General features: G+C 48.2%; 1 protein-coding gene and 1 non-coding gene across 4 annotated transcripts; both read right to left on the bottom strand.

The window, feature by feature from the left end:
• Nucleotides 1-796: 796 nt before the first annotated feature.
• Nucleotides 797-5567, bottom strand: SMIM29 (small integral membrane protein 29). Of its 3 annotated transcripts, none has more exons than XM_032340590.1 (4): nucleotides 1817-1925; nucleotides 1548-1573; nucleotides 1151-1256; nucleotides 797-976 (listed from the first exon to the last, which is right to left on the bottom strand). In XM_032340590.1, the coding sequence occupies exons 1-4, from the start codon at nucleotides 1865-1867 to the stop codon at nucleotides 911-913; spliced, it is 249 nt and encodes an 82-aa protein (XP_032196481.1). In that variant the 5' UTR covers nucleotides 1868-1925; the 3' UTR covers nucleotides 797-910. The 3 variants fall into 3 exon arrangements, with proteins under 3 accessions (XP_032196481.1, XP_032196480.1, XP_032196479.1); XM_032340589.1 differs by having other exon boundaries at nucleotides 1757-1896; XM_032340588.1 differs by lacking the exons at nucleotides 797-976; nucleotides 1548-1573 and adding exons at nucleotides 2723-2791; nucleotides 2993-5567 and having other exon boundaries at nucleotides 1161-1256; nucleotides 1817-1940.
• A 4495-nt stretch (nucleotides 5568-10062) lies between these two features.
• Nucleotides 10063-10169, bottom strand: LOC116589543. The gene has a single exon (XR_004285317.1). It is a non-coding gene; the product is annotated as a U6 spliceosomal RNA (small nuclear RNA).
• Nucleotides 10170-10978: the final 809 nt, after the last annotated feature.

Below are 10978 nucleotides of genomic sequence, written 5' to 3'. Positions count from 1 at the left end.
GGACAGTTGTGTTGTTTTCGTTCAATGTTTCCATTCTTAGACATCCGTCATTGCTGCTGCAACCAGCGCCAAATGTTCATCCTCATTGCCTCCTGTTCTGCCCACGGTCCCCTCCTCCGAGGCACTCTTAGGGGCAGGGGCCAGGGGCAGCACAGGCTGGGTTACCGACCACCCCAGTCCCAGGGAAGGTGGGGCCCTGCCCCTAGGATGCTGCAGCAGAGTTGGGGGGGGGGCTGTATTGACTGTCGGGTGTAGAGGCTACCTTCTGTCCCCTGTTCTGCCGGGGAGGAGGTGGCCATTATTTGTCCCAGCCTGGGGCCCCCCCCATCTTGGTTTCCTATTTGCAGTTACTTGAATAAAAAAATATCCTTTTCTGGATTGGAATCCTTCTGTGGTGGGCACCTGGGGTAGGTAAGAGTGGAAGCCAAGGACAGAGTTGGTGGGGGTGGATCTCCGGGGAGGGGGCGGGGAAAGCCTTAGTTCCAGGGAAGGTAACAAGCCTCTCTCAAAAAAAAAAAAGGCACCACACCCCTAGCCACAAAACAGTTTATTTACAAAATATATATACTGAATACTATACATTAGGCCCTGTCACCATGGAAACAAATCCAAAGCCAGGTTGGGGAGGGCTCAAGAGAAAGGTGGGGCCTAGGAAGAAAGTCTCCCGACCACCCTTCCAACCAGGCAGGAAAAACTTGGATTAGCCTGGTGGAGGTGGGAGTGGTGGAAAGCTCAGCCCACCAAGGATTGAAGGCCTGGGCAGGGGGGTGGAGGTGCAGCCTGGATGGATGAGAGGAGACCCAGTTCCCAGCAGGGGGAACTGGATGAGTGCAAGTGGGGAAGGACACCGCAGGCCCCCCAGCACTCCCAAGTGCCATGGTTCTGGAGAGCGGTGGGGGTGGGGGTGAGGTCAGGTCTTGACGTCCAGCAGGGGCATCCGCTTGTGCTGGTAGCCACTCTGCCAGCCGTGTACCACCTGTGGGGGCAGAGACGGGGCCACAGGGCTGGGGTCCAGGGCAGAAGCTGTGGCACCCCTGGCAGGAGGGCAGCCCACCAGCCCTGGTCCACATAGGGAGGTCTGAGGACAGAACCTGGCTCTGGGGAAGACGACCGCCAACTGTTCTGCACCCACCCACCCCCCAGCACTTACCTTGGGGTCCCCCACATCCGAGAGCAGCTCCTGCTCAGCCTCATGCAGCTCCTCTGCGGGGTCGTAGCTGTACATGGGGAGCAGGTGATGGCGAAGCCGGTCCACTCTAGGGAGCAGGGGAGGGCACTCAGCCCAGGGGAATCCCACTCCCAACACCTAAGGCCCTGGGGGCCTCTGGGGGCACACTACGGTTCTGAGAATACATGCCCAGTTCTAGAAGGGGCCCCTCTTCAGTGGGTTCCAAGCCCAGTTTGGGCAGGAAACCCTCACAGCGGGGTGTAGGGAATTTTGGGCTGGTATAAGGAAAGCCCAAGGGCATCTGTAGAGAACCAAGCCTATGGGAAGAAACTTGTGAGCCAAATGCAGGGGAAGTAACACTGGGGACAGGGACACTCACCGCTTTTTCTTCTGGACATACATTACCTGTAACAGAGACACAGCGCTGTGCAGGGTGCTGAGCCCAGGACGGCCCATGAGAGACCCACCTCTACCCCTTCACCCATCACAGCAGGACAGCGGAGATGAGCGGTGCAGGTTCACCAGCCCCACCACCCCCACTCCCAGCCGAAGTGTGGGTGTGTATGTGTGTCCGTGGGGGCTCCTTACCACAACCACCACCACCCCGACCAGGGTGATGAGGAAGAAAGGCCCCAACACGTAGCCCACCATGGAGTCGCTGTTGGCCTGGGGGGCATTGGGCACTGTAGTGTTACTCATGACATCGGCAGCCGGAGGGCTGGGTCGTCAGCATGGGCAGTGGGGCCTCGGGAGGGCGCCTCCACAGGGCTCCCTGCGGAGGAGAAAGGGAGGTGATTCGTTTGACCCAGGGTGCCACCCAAGCTCTGGATCCCTTTCCCAGAGCTGGTAATGTATCAAAATTTAGGTCAGGCCCTGGGACGAGGGATCCTCCAGGTCAGTGTGCTGGGCTTAACCCTCCAGTGACTCCAGGGAAATCCTGGGTGTGGAGGGCACCAAGGGGAGGCCGAGTGCTGCCCGGTTCCTGTCCCCAAGCCAGGGTGGGGCCCAGCTCAGGTGCTGGCCAAACACTGGCACCATCTCCTGGGAAAAGCTTAGATCTACGTTTGGAGCTCCTATTCTGACCTCTGGGGACACTGGGCAGCCAGCACCTGTCCAGTGGAGCAAAAGGGGGAGATTTGACAGATATATGAGGGTCCTGCGCTGTAGGGCCTCCGTGTGAGGCAGGAGCATCAGAAGGAGCCTGCCCCAATCCTGGTCCAATACCCCCACTTAGGCTACAGGCCTTCTCTGTGCCCTCCTTGTCCCTGGTGTGAGTGCGGACATACAACCAGGACAGCCTCTCCTCCACTGTGATCGTGCCAGGGCGGACACGAGTGGGCAGGTATCTGCGAGGTGATGTCACCTCCCTCTGGTCCCCAGCCGGGGCTCCGCCCAGGTCCCTCCCCTCTTTAGCGTGGGCTGACAGGCGGAGGTGAGAGGGTCACCTCCCATTGACAGATGCAAGGAGATTGCCGAGGGGCTCCTGTACGCAGACCCCAAGGTCCCCGACCCCGCTTCGCTTGGGTCTCCACTGGGGGACAAGGTATGAACTACCTGTCCCGGTGTCCGTGGGGGCACCGAGCTTGCACGGTCGCATGCACGCCGTCCCACGGTCGAAGGGACCTGCCGAGGTGGGGCGGATGTCGGGCCGCTCCCAGGATGCGGACCAGCATCGGCGAGTGGGAGGTATAGTTCCCACGACGCTGGGCGCCTCAGGCCGGGGAAGGGAGTTTGGGGGGCTGCAGGTAGAGCCCGGACATCCCGGAATCGAGACGTGGACCCGCGCCGGCGCTCTGCAGCCCATCCAACCCGAGCATGCCTTACCTCCCGCCGCTGCAGCCCGGACAGGAACGCCCTCGGTTGGCTCCCAGGCCCCGGAAGAGCCGGCCGGCGCGTGATCAAAGGACCCGGGGAAATGGGCGGGGCCTCAGCCCCGGGGTGCAGCCAATCCAGTGGCGGAAGGCTACTGGCCCGGAGACTTCTGGAGCGGCCAATCCGGAGCTGGGGGGTGCGCGGGGCGAAGGCGGGGAGGGCCGGGGTTGCAGGGCCCACCCCGCGGCAGTAGGGGGCAGGCGAGCGCCGCGCAGCGGGGGGAGAAGAGCGCGGGGAGGGGCGGGGCAGCTTCCCGGCGTTCCCCGGGGCGGACACCGGCCGGGCGCCCGCGCAGGGGAGCTCTGGTTGCAGACTGCGGCCCGGCGTTGCTTCCTCGTCCTCGCGGGTGGAACCAGGTGTAGGGCCAGGCCACACCCTGAAGCTTAGTTCCGGCGTGCGGCGACTAGCCGCTCCCTCCGCCGCTGGGACCCTGCTCGGGGCCTCCACGGACTCCATTAGTGTTTGCCGAGCCTTCCAAGCCTCCTAGTGCCCCCAGGGGCCCACGGGGCTGTGCTCAGAGGGTAGATAGAGTAGGCAGCCTGAGTTAGCTCCTACCAGACCCACTCACCCTCCACCCTTCTCCGCACCTCAGTCTTAACGTCTATGAAACAGGCGCTGGTGAGGATTAAGCGATCACGTGGATGAGGAGTCCAGAAGATACTAGGCCCTGTTAAAATCCCTCGCTAACCTCCGTCCTGTTTGCAGGGGCACTGATGGAGTAGCGGGGTGCAGTACCCCCGGCCACAAGCAACTTAAGTAGGTAAATTTAGTGGTCTAGCATTACAGTGGCACACACCATAGATGGACTGATGGATTGTACCAATGTTCGCATCCTGGTTGTGATACCCCGCTATGTCAGCATTGGGGGAAGCTAGGCAAAGCGCAAAGGGGGTGTCTTATTTCTTACAACTGCATGTGAATCTACAATTACTTCAAGTACGTGTGTGTAGCTTTGTACCCAGACCTTCCCACCTTTCCCCCCAAATCTCACACGGTTATCAAAGCTCCAGACTGGCAGGTGATGGAAGCCACCCAGAAATATAAAAGATGTGGGACCTGAACCAGGCTGAGGCGCTCCAGGGTCCTTGGGTGCTACTGGAGATAGAGGGATAACCTAGATCACCTCATTCTTGCCAGAAATAACCAATGGCTTGGACATGGTTGAGCCACTTGGTCTGGTCTGGTCTGTTTCCTTGGGCCCTTCCAAAAGGAGGTTGGATGCAGAGATGACCCAGCCTAGAACCAGAGGGCTGTTGGGAACTCTGGCCTCTTGCCTTCAGACACCATCATCTGACAGGTAGGAAATCAGAGATAAGGGGAAAGGAATGACAGAAATGCCTGGATCTGGAGGCTACGGGTGGATTCCCTGCTGTTCTCAGACTTTTGAGCCTGAAGATTAAGGAAACCACTCATCCCAGGCTTCCATCAGAACTGAGGCAGAGGGAAGGGGCCACCTTCCCTGGTGGAGCCTACCCTGCAAGGAGGTTAGAATCAAATGATAGGTCCTCTGTCCTCTTCTTTACAATCTCTGACCACATAACTTGAGGGCCTTCTAGGAGGGGTCTTAGCAGTCAGTTGGCTAAGGCAGTGTGTAGAAAGGAGTGGGGTGTCAGTTTCAGAAACTCAGCATGTTTTTACTTCTCTGACTCCTAGGACAATTTCAGTATATGTGCTGCAGAAATGAGCACACCTTACTCCCCGGACAGAACACTCTTCTGAGCTAGGCAGAGCAGGTGGGGTCACCCCGATTTACAAATGAGTAAGCTGAGTTCCTGAGCAGTGTGATGACATCCCAAGGCCCTTGATGTGATTGGCAAGGGTGAAGCAGAGTGGAATGATGGGTGGGACCCTCTTCCTGGACAGCTCTGTGCCAGCAGCTGCTCTGTGTCTATATTTGAAGCCTAGTTTGTTTCTGTGATAAGGTTTCAGATCCCATGAGGGTACCCCCAAGCTTACCCAGGGAATAGTCCAGCCTTTCCTGCTCTCTTCATGCTGCTGCTACTACCTCAGGAAGGGGAGATAGAGGGCAGAGGTGAGGCTGCACTCCGCCACCCTGATCGAGTTTTAACTGTCCCCTTAGCCGTGTTGCTATGGTTTAGTACCTGGGCTTATATATCCACTTTCACTAATGCCATGCTTGTCTTTATGTCCTCCTGCTCTGACTTAGCTAACAAATCATAAAAGCAACACTTAGGAAGATCAAATTGTTGACTGAGTAATGTATGAGTAATGAGTAATGTAAACTCATTACACAACAGAGCTCAAGATTTATAGGAATGCAGCTATCTAGCCCTCAGTAAGATCACATTCATAATGTATGGCACCCATTAAAAAAATGGATCCATAAATACTTAGACATGCAAAGAGGCAGGAAAACAGTCTATAATCAAATGAAACTGACCTAGAACTGAAAGAAGTTGGGCCTAAGGAGGACATTAAAACAGTTATAACTGTATTTCTTATGTTCAAAAAGTTGAGAGAAGGAAGATATAAAAAAAGCCTCAAATTGGGATACCTGGGTAGCTCAGTCGGTTACGTGGCTGCCTTCTACTCAGGTCATGATCTTTGAGTCCTGGGATCAAGTCCTGTGTTGGGTTCCTTGCTAAACAGGGGAGCCTGCTTCTCAGTCTGTCTGCCACTCCATTTGTGTTCTCTCTCTGACAAACAGACGGATAAAATCTTTAAAAAAAAAAAAAGTAGCCTCAAATTGAAATTTCTGATGTGAAATCTGCAATGTCCAAGGATGAAAAATACATGGGATGAGATTTATGGCAGATTAGATATTGCAGAAGAAAAGATATGTGAACATAAAGGCATTAGAATAGAAATTATCCAAAATGAAAGAGACAAAAAAGAATCTAAAACAATTACAAGAACATCAGTCAGTTATGGGACAATTTCAAATGGTCTAATATTTGAGTAATTAGAGACCCAGAAGAAGAGAAAAAAAGGGGACAAAAATGTTTGAAGAAATAATTACTGAAATGTTTCCAAATTTAATGAAGACCATACACCCACCAATCCAGGAAACATAATAAACCCCAAGCACATGAAACATGAAAAAAAGTTATATGAAGTCACATTATAATCAAATTGCTTAAAATGAGTAAAAAGAGAAAATCTTAAGAGATGGAATGTACAGAGAAACAAAGTTAAGGGTGACATCAGGTTTTCACCCAAAACAATCTGTGTAAGAAGATAGTGAAACAATATCTTTAAAGTATTGAAAGAAAACCTCCCAATGCAGAACATTAGGCAAAAATATCTTTCAAAAACATACAATAGCCAAATTATAGAAGCAGCCCAAGGGCCCACTGATAGATGAATGGATAAAGATGTGGTATAGAGGCACCTGGGTGGCTCAGTGGGTTAAGACCTCTGCCTTCGGCTTGGGTCATGATATCGGGGTCCTGGGATAGAGCCCCGAGTCAGGCCCTCTGCTCATCAGGGAGCCTGCTTCCCTTTCTCTCTCTCTCTGCCTGCCTCTCTACCTACTTGTGATCTCTGTCTATCAAATAAATAAATAAAATCTTTTTAAAAAAAAAAAAGATGTGGTATAACATATGATGGAATATTTTTCAGCCATAAAAAAAGATGAAATCTTGCCATTTGCAACAACATGGTTGGAGCTAGAGAGTGTAATTCTAAGCAAAGTAACAAAGAGAAAGACAAATATTTCACTCATGTGGAATTTGAGAAACAATTTGAGAAACAAACAAAAAGGGGGCAAAGGAAAAGAGAAAGGCACACACAAACCAAGAAAGAGAATCTTAATGACAGGGGCTGCCTGGATGGCTCAGTTGCTTAAGCAACTGCCTTTGGCTCAGATTTTGATCCTGGAATCCCAGGATCGAGTCCCACATCGGGCTCCCAGCTCCATGGGGAGTCTGCTTCCCCCTCTGACCTTCTCGTCTTTCATACTCTCTCTCTCAAATAAATAAATAAAATCTTAAAAAAAAAAAAAAAAAGAATCTTAATGACAGAGAACAAACTGATGGTGACCAGAGGGGAGGTGGGTGTGGGTGTAGGGTGGGCGGGGATGGCTAAAACAGGTGATAGGGATTAAGGAGAGCACATGTTGTGATGAGCACAGGGTGGTGTATGAAGTGTTGAATCACTATATTGCACACCTGAAACTAACGTAACACTGTGTGTTAGCTGTACTGAAATTCAAACTTCATAAAAAGTATCTTCCAGAAACAAAGACATCTTTTTTTTTTTTTTAAGATTTTATTTATTTATGTGTGAGAGAGAGAATGAGAGACAGAGAGAGAGCATGAGATGGGAGAAGGCCAGAGGGAGAAGCAGAGTTCCTGCTGAGCAGGGAGTCTGATGTGGGACTCCATCTGGGGACTCCAGGATCAAGACCTGACCCGAAGGGAGTTGCTTAACCAACTGAGCCACCCAGGTGCCCCCAAAGACATCTTCAGATACATATAAATTGAAAGAATTCATCACTAACAGACCTGCACTACAAAAAATGTTAAAGGAAGGTCTTTAGGCAAAAAGAAAATTGTACCAAGTAAAAATAGGGGTCTATCCAAAGGAATGAAGAACTCTGGCCATGGTAACTACCTCAGTAAGTATATGTTGCTTGTTTTCTTATTACATCTTTTAAAAAATAATTGTGTTTAAAAAATAATCATGTAGGGGTGCCTGGGTGGCTCAGTAGGTTAAAGCCTCTGCTTTCAGCTCAGGTCATGATCCTGGGGTCCTGGGATGGAGCTCTCTGCATGGAGCTCTGCATGGGGCTCTCTGTTCGGCAGGGAGCCTGCTCCCCCCCACCCCACACGCCGCCTGCCTCTCTGCCTGCTTGTGATCTCTGCCTGTCAAATAAATAAATAAAAGCTTCAAAAAATAATAATAATGTATGGTGGGGTTTGTGCACTGAGAACATTTACCAAAATAGACTATATCTGGGCCATAAAACAAGTCTCAAACTTAAAAGGATTCAAGTTAACATATGTAAAAGTAAAATGTTTTATGCGCCAGCGTGGCTCAATTGGTTAATGTCTGAATCTTTTTTTTTTTTTTTAAGACTTTATTTATTTATTTGACACACAGAGATCACAAGTAGGCAGAGAGGCAGGCAGAGGGGAGGGGAAAGCAGGCTCCCTGCTGAGCAGAGAGCCCGATATGGGGCTTGATCCCAACACCCTGGGGCTCCATCCCAAGACCCTGGGATCATGACCTGAGCTGAAGGCAGAGACTTTAACCCACTGAGCCACCCAGGTGCCCCAAGCATCTGACTCTTGATTTTGGCTCAGGTTGTGATCTCAGGGTTATGAGATTGAACCCTGTATTGGGCTTGCATGAGTGTAGAACCTGCTTAACATTCTCTCGCTCCCCCTCAGTCAGTCTCACTCTCAAACTCTAAAGAAGGAAAGAAAAAATAAACAAATAACAGAAAGATCCTTGGACCATCCCCAAATGTTTGGAAAATGAGTAACACACCTTTAGATAAAAAAAATAACTACGGAGATGCGAGGCTGGTTCAGTAGGGAGAGCATGTGACTCTTGATCACAGGGTTGTAAGGTCAAGCCCCATGTTGAGTATAGAGATTACTTAAAATAAATTTTTAAAAATAATAATTAGGACATATTTTGAACTGGATGAAAATGAAAACACAACATAGCATTTGTGGGGCACCTCTATTAGGGAAATTTATTGCACTAAATGCTTTTTTTGTTTGTTTGTTTTGTGGGTTTTTTGTTTGTTTGTTTGTTTTGTTTTGTTTTAAAAAAGATCTCATGTAGGGGTGCCTGGGTGGCTCAGTTGCTAAGTGTCTGTCTTTGGCTCAGGTCATGGTCCCTGGGTCCTGGGATAGAACCCCACACTGGGCTCCCTGCTCAGCAGGAAGCCTGCTTCTCCATCTCCCATTCCCCTTGCTTGTGCTCCCTCTCTCACTGTGTCTTTCTCTGTCAAATAAATAAATAAAATCTTTTAAACAAAAAGAAGAAGAAAAAAAGAAGAAGAAAGATCTCATGTCAATGACCTCAGCTTTCACCTGAAACTGAAGTATGCAGAAGAAAATAACAAAGACCAATGCAAAGATCTTTGAAACAGAAAACAGAAAAATAAAGAAAAATCAATGAAGCCAAAAGCTGCTTAAAATCAACAAAATAGATAAACCTCTAGCCACAATGATCAGGGAAAAAAAATACAAATCACCAATTATCAGGAATGAGAGAGGTGACATCACAATAATTTTTACAGATAATAAAAGAATAATAAGGGAATATTAGGAACAAATTTATGCCAATAAATTCAACAACTTAGTTGAAATGGAAAACACATAGAAAGACACAAATTACCTAAGTTCACTTAAGAAGAAATAGATAAATTTATAACAATCTAGGTTGAATTGATACCATCTTGGTTTTAATAGCATACATTAATGCCTTCTGTCCAATTCCATACCCCCTTCATCTTTATACAGTGTGTACATGTGAACATAGATTTATGATTATTGTTTTATGCATATTTTATATCATATAAGAAATGGCAAAAATATGGCAAAAATAAAATAATACTTGTTTTTAAAATATTTACCATGTGTTACCTTTACCAGTGGTCTTTATTTCTTTATGTGGCTTTGAATTATCATCTAGTGCCTTTTTGTTTCACTCTGATGGACTCCCTCTAACATATTTTTTAAAAAGACTTTATTTATTTGACAGGCATAGATCACAAGTAGGGGCAGGTGGAGAGAGAGGAAGGGAAGCAGGCTCCCCGCTGAGCAGAGAGCCCGATGTGGGGCTCAATCCCAGGACCCCGGGATCATGACATAAGCCAAAGGCAGAGGCTTTAACCCACGGAACCACTCAGGCACCCTTCCCTCTAACATTTCTTGTAGGGTAGGTCTACTAGCAACAAATCCCATGAGTTTTTGTTTATCCGGGAATGCCTTAACATCTTCGTTTTTGAAGGACAGTTTTTCTAGATATAGAACTCTTGGTTGACAGTTCTCCCCCTTTTCCTGTTAGTACTTTATTTTAATTTTTTTGGTAAGCATAACTTAAAAAATATGGAATGCCCCATGAATTTGCATGCCATCCTCATGCAGGGGCCATGCTAATCTTCTCTGTATTATTCCAATTTTCATATATATGCTGCTGAAATGAGCACCCTATCCATACTTTAAATATATCATCCTACTTCTTTCTGGCCTTCATGGTGTCTGATGAAAAAATAGCTATTAACCTTAGGATGTTAATTTTACAATTATGGTAACCACTAAGAAAACAAGGAGGAAATATACAGAAAAGAAAATGAAGAAGAAACCAAAATGGTACACTAGGAAAAAAAAAAGTCAAACACGAAAAAAGGCAGTATTGAAAGGATTGAGAAACAAAAAAGATCACATCTAGAAAGGAACACTTGCAAAAATAAATCCTTTAATATCAGTAATCACTTTATTTTGTATTATTATTATTTTTTAAAGTAATCTCTACACCCAACGTGGGGCTTTGAACTCAAGACCTGGAGATGGAGTCCTGTGCTCTACCAACTGAGCCAGACAGGCTCCCCATTAATGACTTTAAATGTAAATGGATTAAGCTCACCAATGAAAAGACAGAGCTTGGTGAAGATGGTACGATATTATGAATGTACTTAATACCACTGAATTGTATACTTAATGGTAACTTTCATGTATATTTTACTATACACAAAAGAAGACAGATTCGCAGAATGGATTTAAAAATGATCTAACTGCTCCCTGATATGAGGAAGTTGAGAGGCAACATGGAGGAGTTCGGGGTAGGACAAGTATAAATGAAACAAGATGGGATCAGGAGGGAGACCAACCATAAGAGACGCTTTCTCACAAAACAAACTGAGGGTTGCTGGGGGGAGGGGGTAAGGAGAGGGTGGTGGGTTATGGACAGTGGGGAGGGTATGTGCTATGGTGAGTGCTGTGAAGTGTATAAGCCTGA

This window comes from Mustela erminea, chromosome 4 (genome assembly GCF_009829155.1).
Source record: "Mustela erminea isolate mMusErm1 chromosome 4, mMusErm1.Pri, whole genome shotgun sequence".
NCBI lineage: Eukaryota > Metazoa > Chordata > Mammalia > Carnivora > Mustelidae > Mustela > Mustela erminea.
The sequence above is the reverse complement of the archived record's forward strand: the minus strand, read 5'-3'. Positions and strand labels throughout refer to the sequence as shown.

What these genes read in the sequence shown, in the direction of transcription:
- SMIM29 (XM_032340588.1), bottom strand. Translation starts at nt 3,496, where the DNA reads ATGGAGTCCGTGGAGGCCCCGAGCAGGGTCCCAGCGGCGGAGGGAGCG. An exon ending in CCGGGCTGCAGCGGCGGGAG is followed by an intron (nt 2,792 to 2,992) that starts GTAAGGCATGCT and finishes CCACCTCGGCAG; the next exon opens with GTCCCTTCGACCGTGGGACG. An exon ending in CCCCACGGACACCGGGACAG is followed by an intron (nt 1,941 to 2,722) that starts GTAGTTCATACC and finishes TCTCCTCCGCAG; the next exon opens with GGAGCCCTGTGGAGGCGCCC.